General features: G+C 36.4%; 2 protein-coding genes across 2 annotated transcripts; both read right to left on the bottom strand.

The window, feature by feature from the left end:
• Positions 1-3,388: 3,388 nt before the first annotated feature.
• On the bottom strand, positions 3,389-11,304 carry LOC140799006 (nuclear pore complex protein NUP98A-like). The gene is made up of 12 exons (XM_073153101.1): positions 11,219-11,304; positions 10,450-10,731; positions 9,051-9,623; positions 8,565-8,792; positions 7,305-7,918; positions 7,086-7,173; positions 6,925-6,985; positions 6,165-6,303; positions 5,878-5,994; positions 5,607-5,736; positions 4,563-4,625; positions 3,389-3,984 (listed from the first exon to the last, which is right to left on the bottom strand). Exons 1-12 carry the CDS (start codon positions 11,235-11,237, stop codon positions 3,389-3,391), a joined length of 2,910 nt encoding a protein of 969 aa, XP_073009202.1. The 5' UTR covers positions 11,238-11,304.
• An 876-nt stretch (positions 11,305-12,180) lies between these two features.
• LOC140799339 (flap endonuclease 1-A) lies at positions 12,181-17,005 on the bottom strand. Its single transcript, XM_073153641.1, has 17 exons — positions 16,865-17,005; positions 16,658-16,774; positions 16,386-16,444; positions 16,225-16,284; positions 16,079-16,132; positions 15,932-15,980; positions 15,775-15,822; positions 15,407-15,472; positions 15,077-15,127; positions 14,871-14,990; positions 14,714-14,798; positions 13,983-14,064; positions 13,588-13,696; positions 13,442-13,502; positions 13,312-13,354; positions 13,181-13,235; positions 12,181-12,506 (listed from the first exon to the last, which is right to left on the bottom strand). Exons 1-17 carry the CDS (start codon positions 16,874-16,876, stop codon positions 12,435-12,437), a joined length of 1,143 nt encoding a protein of 380 aa, XP_073009742.1. The 5' UTR covers positions 16,877-17,005; the 3' UTR covers positions 12,181-12,434.
• Positions 17,006-17,751: the final 746 nt, after the last annotated feature.

Raw genomic sequence — 17,751 nt, 5'->3', positions numbered from 1 at the left:
GGATCCAAACATCTCCAGAGTCCCGTTCTCCTCCGTAACGAATTCCGTACAACCTATGTCAATTTAGGGCTATTAATCGAGTTCGTTGTCCGCAACGATGATTGCTTGTGTTCTGCTTCAAATTTTGTTTGAGATCAATTGGTCAGATTAAATCTAATTCTGTGTTCTAATTTTGTCGGATATCCAATTTTTTTATTAACACACACATATATATATATATATATATATATATACATTTTTGATTAATTTTGCTACTCAAAATATAAATACATATAAATAGTTCTTTAGAGAAGTGAAAATCTAATAGTGTGGTTGTCTTACTTCACCCTACTTGCTTGTGTACTATTTGATTCAATTCTTCTTCTTCTTCTTTTCCATCATATTGTATATCATATTACCTTCATATAACATTCTAAAAAGCTATAAAGTCATAAGAAAAGGAGAAGTTTTTGGAAATAGGATTTGACTACAGGGAGATTGAGCTGATAGAAGTGGGGAATTAATAAAGTCTATTTGATTCCTTATGCCATTCAAAGCACATGACAGGTGGTTGCTTGTGGGCAGAAGAAAACACTGATTAATTACCTGATTAGTGATGACACCAACCTAATTGAAAGTCACTAGTCCCAAATTAATCATAGAAATTTACAAAAGAAGGCATTTGCTAAAGCATGTAGTATTCCTTACAGCAAATTATTATTATTATTTTTTTTTTTTTTTTTTTTTTTTTTCAACAGTGGGGTGGGGTGGGGGTGGGGACTAGTTATAGACATAGTGACACAGATAAGGTACTCTTAATTAAATCCACCATCACCATTCATGGCTGTCACTGCATGAATTGTTAGTTGATTGATGCTTCACATCTGCTTTTGAGCTGTAACCTTGCTGTCCCTCCTAATTTGGCATGAGATTGAGGAGGGGAATAATAAATTTTTAATGATGTTTAAATAACTCCTTTATGTTTGAGGGATTTTAGGATGAACACTCTGTCTTTATTTTATTTTATTTTTTATTTTTTTATAAGATATTGTACTGTTATTTTGAATAACTATCCTTATTCCTAGTCTTTTTGGTTGTTGATATTAGCGTCACTCTTTGTAACCGTGGTGATTAATTCAATATTGTAGCGTCGATTTTTATCTTAAAGAAAATTATAGAAATATCTCTGAGGTACTTTTTCCCATAATAATGCATTAACCAAATTTATTAAAATATACATGTGAGAGAAATATTCAGAATTTATTATGGTATTTTAAGGAGAAGTATTTATAAAATAAGGAAAAGGAAAAAAAAAAAAAAACATAGAGAAGACTTAGAGTATTTTAACAGGTAAACTTATAATTATCTCTAACAGAAAATTTATATTAGATATTGTTCCACTAAGAATTAATAGGATATCATATAAAAAAATTAGAACATATATTTGGTATGGGTTAACTCATGTGGGTCGATCTTAGTGTGCCTTCCGATGTGTGTTGACATATTAGTAATACACATCTGATGACTACTCTGATCATATTAAGAAGAATGTATGGGGGACCATTAAGTGCATTTTGCACATTTAATGTCTCACAATAATCGAATATCACTTGAAGACTCGGCAAGGGTCTTTGAACAGACCTCTAACTCCAAATCTAAATCCTGTCAGTTATAAAAATAAAACATTATGGTTGAATTACAGATAGCTCAAATATAGATTTCTAATTACAAAATCACTAAAATATAGGATATTATTTAAAGAATAGGAGCTAAGAGGGAGATCCACCAATCCACCAAGTAGTTGAGGAGTGGGGGGGGTTCCTAATCAAGGTCTGCATCAGAAGGGCAAGATGGGGATGGTGCAAGGTCTCCATCAAACTAAGAGGAGAGGAGCTGCAGAAGATGCTTCTCTCTAACTCTGATGGTTGGAAAGATGGAACAAGGGAACACCTCAGTGTGGGTGGAGGGGGATGCCAGGAGGATTTGATGAAAGCCTTTTAATGGAGATAAAGTTTGGCAACCATTATTGATTAGGTTGCACATTAGTCTCTGCTAATAGGTTACTAGTTTGCTTCTTCTTGATTAGTTTGTTTTAATCCCAGTGGTTCCTTTGTCTAACATCATTTTATTCTTCAATATTAAATCCATTGCTCAAAAATGATAATAGAAACTGAAGGGAGTATAATATTAGTATTCTCTAGCTGCTGAAGTTGCTGGTGAATTAATATGTAGTTTGATTCTCGCCAGACATATATGTTATTTAAAATGTAAAAGAAAATTTGATCATTCAAGTTAAGTTTACTCTTTAGATCTATTAAAATATTTCTGGAGTCCAAAAGTGTGGAGAAGAAGAGATGGATAGAGCATCACAAGGAATGTGGATCTGATGCCTTTTAGTAGACATGATCACTAAAAAAGATGGTAGGGTACAGCAAAGGAATGTGGATCAACCCCCACAAATGCTTCAAGCCCATTTGGATACTAGATCTAATCTCCAAACAGTAGGCCCCAATCTCACCAAGCAGTAACTGTGGGATTATAGAAAGTTTTAGTGGTTCTTAGAATAATAAGTTATATTCAAATTAGATTCCTTGCATTTCACATGAGTATACTTTTGACATTTATTCTCTTATTTTTGGAGGAAAGAAAGGAAGATGAATGTTAAGAGCAGTTTTTTTTTCCTTAATCTTTCTATCTTTTCCGAGAGTTTAAAATATTTTAATAGTTCATAAGTCTATTCATACTAAAAAAAGAAAATTCTAAGCAATAATTGAGAGAGTCTAAGTAGAGTCATCCCAACAAATAAAGAGACTCGCAAATTAATGCTTCAGGTTACAAGTTTCAATAATGTTTCTGCATTAATGATCAACCTTTACATACAAGTTTGGTAGTACATCTTATTCAAATAATCAAGAACCATAACTGTATTCTGTCCCTCGTAATCTAATAATTTTCCTCGGAAAGTGTCTTTTTAATCGATAACTAATCATCTATCACCATCTAAAACACACTGCTTCCCCCCAACGAAAGGACCGTCCCCATTAGTGGGGTGAAAAAAGAAGCATAAGGTCACACATAGAACTCAGCTCAGAAGCAGCTTGAGCTCAAGTTTATTACACAAGTCGGGCTCGAGTTTAGTTTAGATTCGTTCATCAATTACATGCTTAGCTTGAGCTCAGCTCGAATTAGATCCTCTATGAGAACAAGAAATATCATACAATAATTGCAACACCAATACAAATATCTTGTGACCGACATCGCTATAAAGGAGGCATTACAGTCATTATTACACAAAGGGAAAAGGAAGAAGTACAGACAGTGCATGATCTAACTTTATCATCAGATTAAAACACACATCTTAGGGGTTTGATTCTGAATTCAGCTCTATGAGACATCTGAATCACGTTCATCAAGCTTTGTAGATGCTGAAGTGCTTGACTCTGAACTTCCACTCACCCTTCGCCGCATCATAGGATACAAATTCTGCACCCTGCTCCTCAGCCTTCTTCATCAGCATCTCCTTGTACTTGTCAACCTGGGGACCGTCTGTATATTGTTTCCCTGTTGTCTTGTTCATGAACGTAACGTTAAGCAGCGTTATCTCTGCAGGCTTATTGAGACCCTGCCCGACTGGGGGCTTTCTGCTCTCATCCTTGTAAACAATCACTTCACGGTTGTTAAATTGGACAATGGACTCGAGGTCAAGCTTCCGTACATCAGTTTCACCGTAGAACTTGATGCTCCCATAGCCATGCCTACCAACCACGAAATCTTTAACATTGCGGCAGAAGCCTGGATTGACACGTTCTTTGGCAGCCAGCTCCTGGAGTTGAGGCTCAGTGTAATAATCATAATGCTGGAGCTTGGGCATCAGCGTTGCAGTGTCTGTGCCATGCTCATGTAGAGTTGCATCTTGGGACCCCTTCTGGGTATGGTTATTATGACCGCCGCCATTTGCCTTTGGACTCTGAGATTGTTTCAATTGTTCTGCCGAGAAGTGAGAATCTGCATAAAATCAATAATTAAAGGAGAAACTGTTTCCTAATAACATCAAATGCTGCAACTTCATATCAAACTTGCAAAGATAAAGTGGACGTAGAACTCCTTTTTGAAGGATTTTATACAATTGCAAGATTCATCCTAATAAACTATTCTAACCCAACCATGTGATGTTAATGGAGTCTTCTCAGCTAGTGTATTATTTTCAATCATCCTTGTAATGAATAAAATTGTCTCTACATTTTACACTTACATCAGAAGAAATTTAACTTGTAAAGACCATTAAAATAATATTTTCATGCATAAAATAATTAATGGCAGAAAAGCCCTTTTTTAATTAGCATAAGGCTGCAAATGTCAAAAGTTGAGCATTAAGTTCATTTTCTCCACCAATACCAGCATAACTGCATCTCACGAAATGAGTTCCTTTATCATTACCAATGCATTCCATGAATGGAGGTCTGAAAAACAAACTTTTGATTGCAACAGAAAGAAGGGCCTCTCTCATCTAAGCATCAGCGAGGACTCAAAAAAATAAAATGGCACTGGAAAAGTGAATAAAGCTATACTGAACATTAACTTACCATCATCTTCTTCTGCAAATGATTCAATAACAGACAAAGTAGATGGCTCTTCTGAAATTTTACCTGAAGAAGATAGCAATCCAAAGTTACGAGAAAAAAGAATAACAACAATGTATACTCAATTAAAGGATATAACGACTAATAACATGAAAAGCATGTTAGGAAGAAAAAGAAAGGAAAAATATAAGCACCAATAGCAATCAGAGAACAATGTAATTGACCTTAAAACAGATAAGGGAATAAATAAATAGTTTTCACCTAGATCCTGAAACACCAAAATTTCCTAGATCAGAAAGATATTCAGAAAATATCGTTATAAGATACTAATCTTTTCAAACTTGTCCATTAGTAATTACCACTCCAAGAAAAAGCTATTCAACAATAAATTTTTCTTTATGACATTATGTAATGAAAAAGAGTACTCACCATACATATGTTACACTACTCACAATTATTACTATATTTAACAAAATCAGAAATATGGGATGATGATTTCAGCTCGATCATTGGAGTATCAGTGATGTAAGTGGTGTTTTTTCATTAGTTCTTATCATCATGTAGAGTTCTTGCTGGATTCAGGCAGAACTCTATTATAAAAAGAAATAGAGAAAGAAAACGGAATAAGTTAACGGTGTAATTTGACACTAATTCTGATTCCCATAAATAAATGTGTGAAAGTTATACTTTAAGACCAAACAAAAACCACTGGAAGCCATCTAGAAGATTTGAAAATTCAGGTGGCTGTAGGCCAGTGCAGTGCATGTTGGACTGTTTTAGTGGTAAAATCTTCTTCCTAGTCCACGGAGGCAGTTCAGCTTCTTTTGCCAAGTACTTGGGCCTAAAACTGAATGAAGTAAAACCAAAATCTTCTCCCCAACTCCAAGTATGTTTGGAGTCAAAAGTAAGACGAATAGATGATGCAGATGAGTCCCAATCATGGTATTATTCTTGAATTGGGTCACACAATAACACATACGGTAATGCTTAAAGATAACACATACGGTAATGCTTAAAGACAAATAGCAAAGACAAATAGCAGTTAACCTTCTTGACTATTTGGTGATGCCCACTTCTCAATTGGACGAATAATTAGTGCCCTTGGATTCTCCCGAGGAAGGACAAAACCATCTGCTCTTGGTGTTGGCGAAACTTCATCAGCAGCAAAAAAAGGTACCTATGTCAAAAAAAATAAAAAATAAAAAATATCAACAATCTCGCTTAAACAGTTCTGCAAGACTACACAAAACTGAAATAACATTATTTAACAGCTCTTCCACAGTTTTAAAGCTCTGGTCCATCAGAAGAATATCCTCACCTTTCGACCATCAGTTTTTGGATAATATCTCCTTGGTGGTAATCCTATCCTTCTTTGAGACAGGTGCCTTGGAACCGACATCGAGAAAGTTCTAACTGGAAGAGAAATTTCAGCAACCTGTTGTCCAGCATGAGCATTTTGTCAATGCACCTATGCCAACTTTATGCTCTATAAATACAGAGTTTACTGTTTACACAACTTAATAGTACAACTAATTAGTAACTTGGCCATATATCAAATATCCCATGCTCATAGAATGGAAGTGCTTCAAAGAAGGAAAGACTTACTGGCATGCTTGAAATACCATAATGAACAGAAGAAGCAGATCTGACATGGTCAATGGACATCTGAGGTGCTACTGGAAGTGTACCAAACGGATTTGTATTGGGAGCTGGTTGCACGACTATGTTTGCTTGACTTCCAACACTGTTTCATGAATAACTAGCAGAAGATAGATTAGTAAAATAATAGAGTAGAAGTCAAAAGTTGAGCTGAAATGCAGCAAAGCATGGTTTGAAGTTTCACCCCAGACAAAATACTACCGGCAAAAAGTTGTTGAAAGCTAATGCCGAAACTCATTGATCAAGGCTGAAAAAAAAAGATTGTTGATTTGCCATTTGTTTTGAACCACTATTAGATGAATCATCCATTCCGGCCCAAATTTTCCATTTTCTCTAGGGGAAAAACTGAAACTGAAACCTAAACTGTGACCAAGCAATAAAGCATAACAATGTTCTGTTCTAGACACTGACACAATCAAAGCTTGTGCATTCCATATGACACAAGTTTCACACGTTCTTGCAGAACATATATTAATCCAGCTTTCCATGTACACACACACACTAAATTAAATTATCTATAGAAGAAGCTAAAAATTTTAAGTGATGCCTTTTAGTTCTCTTGCTTTCCATCTAAATCGATTTGCCTCCCAACCATATGCTGTCCAATAATCTTAGCATATCTGTGATTCCTTTAAGCAGGATTCTCTAGCACACTAAGAAAAAGAATAACAATAATTGTTAAAGCGAGAGCTGAAATGAAACGTACGGTTGCCCAATTGTGCCTTGATTGAAAATGTTGGAAACGCCTCCTAGACCACCTGACAAGGCTAAACATAGAAAAAGGAGAAAGGAAGAAAAGATTATGTAGAGTATATGGAGTTTTCAGTAGAAATAACACAAGGGAGCAGCAAATTATCTCCACATTACCTGGTTGCGTCTGACCAAAGTTTTGGAATGAAAAGCCACTTGTTGTCTGAGAAGGGGCGTGTGCTGGAAAACTTCTTGAGAATGAAGGCTAAAGAGCACAAAATATCTCAGTTACTTAACCAGAAGAGGAAAATAAATGTTTCACATTATCCATTTGTTAAACTTCTTCAGCTAAATATAAATAAATAAACAACTAGTATAGTTTACAATATCACTTACTGTTGTTTGACCAAACCCTGCATCAGAGTTTGAGCGCAATGTTGAAGGTGTGGTTGAATTGCTAAAGAGACTTACTCCAAGTCCAGTTGATGATGTGCTAAATATACTTGAACCAAAAGTCGGTGTGCTCTGCTGAGGTGCTGTAGATGGCTGACAGGAAGGGGAGGGTGTCCGCCCAAATGATGGAGTGGAGGATTCGAACAGCCCAGATGGTTGACTGTTGCCGGAGGTCAAGCTACCACCAAATGACAAACTTGATGTTCCCATTGAGGAACCAAAAATTGAGGATGAACTTAATGCTGGTGTGGCTGTTCCACCAAAAATTGATGATGAAGAACTTGAACCAAAAGCAGCACCAGTAGGTGCTCCAAACAATAAAGTATTAGAAGTTGACGGTGACGAACTAAATGGGGCGTTGAAAAGCGAAGTGGATGTGGAAGCAAAGCCAGTTGAACCAAATGTTGAGGCCTGAAATGCAAATGGTTTTGAAGTAGAAGAGGAGAAAGAAGTTGCAGCTGTCTGACCAGATGCCCCTGCGGCACCAAAAGGGCTAGGTTGTGTTGGAGCTGCAAAGCCTATCCCACCTGCAGTCTGTCCTGAAAGATTCGCTCCCCCTACAAAATTGAACATGATGAAATTAGTAATAGACAAAAAAATGAATGCTGACATAATGCGAGGAAGTCAAAATGGTTAGTCAGTTATGCCAACTAAAAGATATGGGTTCAAACCAAAATAACTAGAAAAAAGAATATATCAGACAATTCAGGCAAAATAAGAACCACCAAAAAGGCGCTATATGATTCAGAAGTTGAGATTAATCTCAATACTCATACACTTTTTAATCTTGAAAATCCACACATTTTTTTCAAAAGAACCAAATGCAATAATATAGATGCGCAATTTCTATTATATACTAATTCTCAGCATTAACTCCATTGGATTCTCATAGTTTTACCCATTAGTAGAAAAGCTTTCCAACAGAAGAATGAGAAAAATTCACATGACCATAAGAAAAGATTTGACTTTTGGAGGCATCAAATAGTTTATAATATCCAATGTTTGTTGATATAGTGCTTGCTAAGTATAGAATCAAGGAACCTGTGACATAACATACAGTGCCTTTATATTCCAAGCAACCACCTAGGCCATGAGGGCTAAGATGCTCTGCCTAATCAAATTAGACCCTAATTACCATGAGGTTGAAATTCTGTTGAATTACCATAAAGTGTACTGTCACGTCATTAAAAAGAGCTGACTTACCTTTATCGTTACGTTGATAGTCCTCCCACCTCAATTCTTCATGGTTCTTATCTTTATACTCGGGCATGGCTGAAATTGACTCCAATTTTACAGCTGGCTGCCTACCAGTGCCACCACCAGCCTCCGGTGTGGAGGTGAAACGTGCTACTCTGCTTCCTCCTACTCGACCTCCAAAAGCTGTCTGTCCAGAACCACTCCTACCAAATGGAGGAATTGCTGCTTGCACACCTATAGAATTAACAAGAAGGTGAATAAAGATAAGAAAGCCAAGTCTGAAAATGTCGTTGAAGAGACTAAAATACGAAAGCTAATAGAAGAAAAAGGCATCAGAATATTTAATCACTCTGCAAGACACAGGATATTCAAGGAAATAACTGCATGAAAGATAGATTTTGTATTCATACATAAAATAAAAATGATTGGAGCCTTCCCCAGGTTACAGAATGTCAATGCCAAAATTGTTACTGGAAGAGGGAGAAAACTGACCTTGCTGGGAACTCTGAGCACCAAAAGGTGATGGAATGGTTCCAGGAGTGCTACCAAATGCAGATGTTGATTGTCCAAAGGTTGTTGTGGAGCCAAAACTGAAAGGAGAACTTGATGCACCAAATGCTGGAACACCAGAAGATCCAAAAGCCATAGTAGATACACAGAATGCAGGAGTGCTTGAAGAACCAAATGAAGCACCAAAGGCTGCTGTCACTGTTGATCCAAATACTGGGGCACTTGAAACCCCAAATGCTTTTCCCGTACTACGAAGCAACGGGGTTGATGTGGATCCAAATGCTGGGGTAGTTGCCACACCAAACGCAGGCGTACTTGTGGTACCAAAGGCAGGGGAACTTGTTGCACCAAATGCAGGGACACTAATAGTACCAAAAGCTTGGGTATTTGTAGCACCAACTGCAGGTTGACTAGAAGCACCAAATGGTGTGGCCGAGTAAAGTACGTTACCTCCAAATGCTGATTGTGTTTGCTGAAATGTGCTACTAAATGGATTTGACTGGCTAGATGACGATCCAAAACCTCCAAAAGTTGACTTTTGGCCAAGCAAAGAACCTATCAATAGGTAACAGTAGGATATTGTCAGACCAACGAAGAAGACAAAACGATGAAAACATAAATAAGATAGAGTTATTAATTAGAATCTGATGACTGACGTTAACCATACATCCTTTGTGACTCTTTAGATCTTACTCCATGTATATTACCTACAGTACTATTCCCTTTATCTAAAGGAGTGTTGGTAGATAAGAATTGAAGGGAAGAAACTGGTGAAAATTTCTAGTAAAGTCACTTTTAGTAAATAATCATAATTTATTAGTATTTGGTAAAAGCGGAAATGTTCAGTGAAAATGAATAATTATGACAATTAATAATAATATGCGCGATATAAAAAGTTGGAAAGTATCACTCTCTCCCTCTAGAAAAGGAAGTAAAATGAGCCAAAATTAAGATTTGTAGTTTTAGGAAGGAGGAGAAACACACTTATCACTCAAATTTCTTCATCAAAATATCATAAAGTGATGACTTCCAGAAAGTTAGTTACTTTTTTCCTATATATTAACAACCAAACACACCCTAAATCATAAAAAAAAACTTTTATCCTGATCACTGGAACATTTTTAGGTTCTTGAACAAGGAGCCTCAAAAAGCAAACTCCCAAAGAAGTAGTTCAAGGATAAAATAGGTATCTCCATCTGCTATTTAAGAAGCAAAGCATGCAATAGAATGATAATCAATACAAGATCCGTGTAAGGGAGAAAAACAATGACGTAGAGGATTTCAAAATATGTTTCCTTTGTTCCTTCGGTAATGAACCATTCCATTTCATCTGAACTGAGTACTGGTAGAAACAAGATTCTCATAGTTAGATAGAACTAACCTCCGAAAGAAGATGAAGAACTGCCAATCGCAGGAGATGTTGATGCACCAAAGGCAGGACCAGGACTTCCAAAAGATGGAGCGGATGAAGCACCAAATGCAGGTGTTGAAGGTTGTCCAAATACGCTCATTGATGTGCCACCAAACATCGAGCCCCCTGTTTGCGCACCAAAAGAATTTGGATTGCCAAATGGTTTTGGAGCGAAGAGATTAGTAATAGCACTGCTCGTTTGCCCAAACATGGACTGAGAACCATGTGGGCTACTGGAAGGCTGCCCAAAAGCTGAAAACAAGATACAAGTTACCAAAAGATTATACGAGATAGACAAATTGTTAGAAAAATAACCAGCAAACAGTACTACATACTCTGCATTTCACGGCTACAAGGCAGAGCAAATGACTCGAGCCAAAAAAAGAATTACCAATGGTAGCAAAACATTCCATATTAAGTAATGATCTTCTCTCAACAGTCAACACGAAGGAAACAATTTGGACAGAAAGTAAGCTTCCCTCCTTCGAATGGTTGATCAGTAGCAAGATTCCCACTAATCAAGTACAAAATATGCACGCTTGCACACCACAAGGGTGAACCAAGAACTCAAAATAGAGGTTCCCGAAATCTAATAAAAAATGCAAAATAATAATATCAAGCAGCTATTTTGATCTAACCAAATCGAAGATTCGCAATATCCAGAGCACAGGAACCCAAGAAAGCTAGAACCCCACGAATCTACTAACAGAATCTAGAGGAAAAAGGAAACAAAACGTACGAGTGGTAGAGCCGAACATGTCTGGATTATCTTCGACCGGATTCTGCAATGAAAGCGAAACAAGACACAGTGATTGCGCTACTACTATGACACTATCGATTCCTTCACTAGCTTTTGAAGTATATATATATATATATATATATATATATATATATAAACATATCTAATATAAGGGATTGCGTTCTTCCTACGAGTGACGCGTTCTACTTAGCTGAAAACCAACGCCCAAGAAAGAAAGTTATAAAAAAAATCGAACGCGGAAGGGAGTACCTTTCAACGATTCCGCGGATTAGAAAGAAACAATTATTTTATTTTTGGGCTTAATAGAAAAAAAAAAAAGGAAATGGGAAGGGAAATTGAACCGGTTGTTCAAGGAATGAGGAGGGGTTTTAGAAGAGGGAGGGAACACTAAGCGATACGAAGTTGGACGGTGTGGATGTACCGGATGGGATCGTGAGCATGACGTGTCAGGTAGATCCCGATTTTGGAATCTCGAGGCAGGGTTATGGCGTAGTTTGAATGGGTTGCCCTGCACAGTGCACACCGAAGATTTTGTATAAATATTATTTTAAAATAACCATAATAGAATTTTAAACAGCCTACTTATCTCAATGGCAATCATAATATGTTTTGTAAACTTAGCTAGAGGTGATAATCCGGCTGCTCCTAACCTATTCAGCCCAATTTTTTCGGACTGCCGAACTCAAGTATTTAAATATTTATTCATAATCGACTCATTAGCTCGTAAGATATTGAGCTTAGGCTAAGTGTAGCTAACAGAATTTAGAAATATTATATTTTATTATGTCTAGTGTAGGCTGACGAGATTTTTGGGCGGAGCGAGCAAAGACTTAGCCTAGCCCGTGCCACCAATTACTGTCTCGGACTCAGGCCGAGCCCAATGACCAGCTGTAACAATAGCATCAGAACTGAGGATGGAACTTCCTTGCACCATACAGATATATGGAAGGATTAGTGAATAATCTCATAGATACTGCATTGCCAGCATACCTGAAATGTTAAAGCTCTACGAGCAGTAGGGCTGTATAATAAACAAACCACATAATTTTCAACTTGAGGATGGAACTTTATAAGGTGCTATCCAGAGAGAAAAGTACAGCGGGAGAAACAAGATGTTGTGACCTAAACAACTCTGTTCCTAATCCATCTACAGCAGACTTACTGTCATTGTTTCATCTCTCTCTTACACTCCTGACTATCTCTTCTTCCCACTGCGAGGATTGGATTTCTTGTTCGAAGTGATCTTTGCGGATTTATCTGGTGTTTCCTGAAAAGATAGAATAATAGAACAACAAAGCTAAAGAGTGTAAGAAAGAAATTAAAAAAGAATAGGCTATGCCCAGAAGTATGAATTGCAGCTACGATGTTAGCAAGAGCATGCTTACTTTTCTCAAGTATGTGAATCATGAAAAAAAAAACCATGAAAACACCATAACCAAAAAGGAAAAGTAAGTTTTTCAGAAAATAAAAATATAAATTCAACTGTTTACTATAATGTGCAACAAGCTCTATCCATCAAAAGCATTCTGTCAGTCCTAAATGGAAAGCAAGTGAATTTGTAAATTGAAATGGAAAGGAACACATCAACAACCTTTATGTATCCCATATTAGAGAAAATTGGTGTGTACAAACTAGCTCATATGTGGATGAACAAAATGGAGGGCCATTTAGATGATTTAGAAAGTAGAAACTACTAGCTCAAATGTACAGTTATGTAGCTCCTGCGGCTGAACTGATAGAGTTCACGAGTATCGAATTGTTCGCTTTTCCAAGATGTGAAAGTCATGAAGTTAATACTATTTACCAATACGATAGGCAACATATTACCTACTATCTCTCAGATGGAATACTATATCCATTAGTGCTACAGTCCAGCAAACCATAAACTCTAAAGGTACATACCTATAATTACAAGATACAAAAGTGATTTCTGGGATATACCTTTCGTTTAGCAGGAGTAGATGCATTAGCAACTGGCTTAAAAAAGGATTCCAGTCTGAGAAGATTCAAAATGGTGTTAATAATCATCAAGAAAAATTATATCTACATAAAAGAGAAGTTACAGTACTAACCGCCCCTGGGAGGATTTATTCTTTGCTGCTTTAATCTTTTCTACTGCCTATTGAGAACACAAAAATAAATAGCTCCTAAAAATTCTAGGAAACAATAAAGGATTTTATTATCAGATGGGAAAGAGAGTACATGCCTTTGTCACCCGATCATGATTGAAACCATTTTCATTCACTAGGAAGTTCACAAGACCCTAAGATCATGATTGAAACCATTTTCCTCAGTCAAAATGAAGAATCAGATCAACTGTATTAACTGACTTGAGCAAAACAGGTTACCTCCTCATCTGGAGGAGTCCACTTCAGTTCTGGGACTTCCAAAGAGACATGAGGTTCCCTAAACAAACGCCGAGCTTCTTGATAAGGCCAGTCCTCGGGTATTTGATACCTGCAGCAGAAAATGTTCTTCACAGAGCTTGGTAAAATACTATTTCAGTTAAGGTCATGGACTCATCTAAGCAGCATCTGTAATGCAAATTTGTAGTTTATCGAATGTGCAAAATGATGAAATGTTAAAAACCCACCAAATTTGTTTCTACTAGCGAAGTGCATTGAGATGATAATAAAGACAAGAGAGGATCCTTGGTTATATTATACAAACTTGTAGCAAAGACAGGATTGCATTCTTTATCTCAATATGTATAATGAAGCAAAGCAAAGTATCCCAGAATCACCTTTCTTTGCTTATATTTTCCAGAATATTTTCTATGCAACCATGCTGCCGGATAAGTTTCAATGCTGTTAGTCCCCCAATACCTACATGAAAGGAATGTACGATGACCATCAGAACAAATCTACATAGCATCCAAAAAGAAAGAAGATAGCTTTTTAATATGGCAAGCATTGACATGAAGGAAAATGCATTAGTCTTGGTGACGTTAGAGGAATCTACAATACAAACTTGTAGAGCAAAGAGGGATGTGATACACGTCCGATCCATCCCTACAGTATGAATATGGTCCAACTAATATCCAAGTTTCCTAGATTAATCAGCCATGGAGTATATCTTGGAAAAAAATTACTTGATGTAAATTATATATGATTAATAGTGGTATATGACTATATTCCTTACCTACTGAATTGGCACTCATACTACATCACACTCTCTTCTCCGTTACTCAAAACTCAAAAGTGATGAAACATTCATTTTTATGTTCAAGTGGCTCTTATTACAGTTTCAAGGAAAATGTGCTATATCTAGTTAGTATGTTTCATTTTTAATAAACATGAGAGAATTTGAACTAGAACTGTGATTTCAAGCCATGTCTTCCTTCAAAAGGAAAGCAGAATTCTGAGCTGAAATTATGGCCCAACAGATAACATTGCTGAACCCAAAATGATGTATTGAATCAACAATCTGGTGATCGTATAAAAGAACCCTTTCTTTCGCTAAAAGACAAATTACCTTTGATGCTATCACAGTAGTCACATCCAGAAAGAATGCACAAGTCAATGAATTGATCCATAGTGAGTTCCAGCTCTTCCAGAACCTAAAAGGACAAGAATGAGATGTGGGTTAAGATGAAATCCTTAATAGCATGGCAGTGAAAAGAGTAAGGTACCTTTGCAATTTCAAATTCCATCACAGGGATCTTTTTAGAGCTCGGATCCATTAAATGCCGAAGAAATCTTGGGGCCCCAAAAGTTAGTGAATCCATATCTTCTGAAGCGACTGCATATACCTGTGGTATATGGGAAGACGGAACTTAGAAATATTAGTGATACTAGAAAGAAAGAAAAGCTGGCCACAAACAACTTTTCACCATGCCTTGTCACTTTTGCAAAGTGATGCACATTCTGCTTCTGCTTCACAAGGTGCCTGAAAACAGAAGTCAGTAGGAAAGGGACGGAGTAAGTAAGAAAGATTGATGTTTAAAAGTCCAAGATAATGCATTTCTTTTTTCCATCAAGTGCTAGTATGCCATGCCAAACAACACACCTACTAGTGAAACACAAATTCATGAACCCTAGACAGGTACTGTGCAATTAAGATGAAAGTATTTTTGCCTTACATGAAAACACCAAATTTTCTGAAACTGTTGCCAAATAATGGTTAAAGTTCAAATGAAAAGGAAATGGACTGAGTTCTTAACGTTACCTCGATTACAGGAACACCCATCAATCTTAAGAGTCTTTTACAATCTTCATTGTGCTGCTTTGTAACCTGCCAAAAAAGGAGGGAACAAGAGCATATATTCACCCTAAAAGTCTCAGTAAATGAGATGCTTCACCGCTTTGACTACATTCAACCAAGTCTTCAGAGGGGTATCTATGAAATACATGACTACATTTTTTTATGTATCAAGTCAGTGATAAATGACACTTAAATTTGTGCTCCAAAGAAAGTTAAACCATCTTACAAGCAAGAAATACATATCAAACTTCCAGTAATTTGACTTCCAGATACATATTGGTGCAACCAATTCCAATGTATTTCCTTCATAAAACTAGAAATGGTGAGATTACCTTCACAGTCCTTTTGCTGAACTTCTCTATTCCCTCCTTATCTCCAGTCTAAAATATATGCAGTGTAAGAGAATGAGATGGATAAAAAATACTTCTTACATAAGGAGACAAAACATAAGAACCGAGAAATTTACTTAGATAGAATACCGCAGTTTACCTCTATGGCTGTAGACAGTTCTTTGGTGGCATCTTCCCTCTTTGAATACCTAAAGGAACACAATTTGGTTAATCAAGGTAAGAAAGAACATCTGCACCTAATGTAGGCAAAACACAAATTATGTAAATTGAAAGAGTTGAGCTATGCCTCTTTGCAAGCTCTTGTTTCTTCAATTCTGGTGGCTGACCATCAAATACATATCTGACACAACAAAGTTAACACTTCAGAAAGGCATCATATTTTGTGATAAAAATCCCAATAAGCAACAGACTTAAAAGGAGATGAGACAATACACTGGCTTCATTCCGGCCTCGAGCAATCTTATTGTCCGGTTAAACATACCTTGCAAGTGACTGCCGAATCAGATAGTATTAAAAAATTTCACAGGCATCGACTTTTCGTAATTTGAAAGAGAAAGAATGATACAAAAACAACAAAGATACTATATTTTCACCTTGTAACTTCTCCGGCCTCATTGGTGAGGGTCTCCATTCCGGTCCTTCCCACCACAATCTACACATGACAAAAAATAAACCCGCAAAAATCAAAACTTTGAGCATTTCCCCAATACGTCTGGAACAACCACGAACCCTAAAGCTTAACACACCAATCTAAACCAAATGCAGAAAAATTATTGGACACTAAACAAGAAACCCGTTCCAATTCCTGGATACAAAGAGAGAGAAAACATATAAACGAGAGAGAGAATAAGAGAAATGAACGGACAAGGAACTGGTAGATGCTCATGCTGGCGTCAATAGCGATCTTCCGGCCAAAATAGCTCTCGAACTTTTGCTCCTTCATGGCCTTCGGGGCGTTGTCCGCGAGGAGCTTCGTCAAACCCTAGCACCAACAAAGAAGAATAGGATGAAGCAAAAGCAATCAGAGACTGAGGTCCACGAGCTCGGAGGGATGAGGACTCGAAACCCTAACCTTTATGCCCATGGCGACGCGGTAGAAGAGAGCAAGAGAAGAGAGAGACGGCGAAGTGAAGAAGGGGTTTGCTCGATCATGCGAGCTCTTTTCCCGCCTCCACTAACGAGGACTTGATGAATAACTTGATCGGACGGATCACGGCCGTCCATAACTTTTCTTTCTTCTACATAATCCGAAACAGTCAGCGGAGTAATAATTTTTTTCTTATTTTGTAATACTATTATTTATTCTAGAATAACAGTTATTCTACAATATAAATATTATTTTATACTGCATATCAACCTAATTGCTAATTACCCTTAAAACATATCTCATCAATTATTCTTCATAGTAATTTCATAAAGAATAAAACATCATTTTTCTATCTTTTTATTCACTTTATATCACATTAAAAAAATTATTATACTATTATTTAAAAATATAAGTGAACATAAAAATAACATTTCTAAAATAAATATATTATTTTAAAAATAACAATGGTGAATACTTATTCTATAATTAGTATTAATTTTGAAGTAATCGAGGGTAAATAATATAGAGAAGTGATGTAATAATTATGTGATATAAAATTAATGCAAGTTATTTTCGTAGAGAATGATTTCATGATTTAATTTATCTATACCATTAATTATATAGTGCTATAAAATTAGTCTTATACAACTCCATTAGTTACTCTTATTTCTTATTCTTAATTTTTTTAAGAGTAAAATTAATTAGATATAAAAATAATAAAAAGATGTTTAATTACTGAACTAGTTTAAAAGTTTTCGAGACGGTTCTCTAAACTCAAACAAACATGTTTTGTGTTTGGTTACAGTATTAAGACAGGGTTTCCTCCTAACTTAAATTGGAATAAGAAAAAAAAATATAAGGAGTCCATATCC

The sequence above is a fragment of the Typha latifolia genome, chromosome 12 (genome assembly GCF_019914945.1).
Source record: "Typha latifolia isolate L0001 chromosome 12, TyphaL0001v2, whole genome shotgun sequence".
NCBI lineage: Eukaryota > Viridiplantae > Streptophyta > Magnoliopsida > Poales > Typhaceae > Typha > Typha latifolia.
Note: the sequence above shows the minus strand (reverse complement) of the source record. Positions and strands in the feature narration are given on the sequence as shown.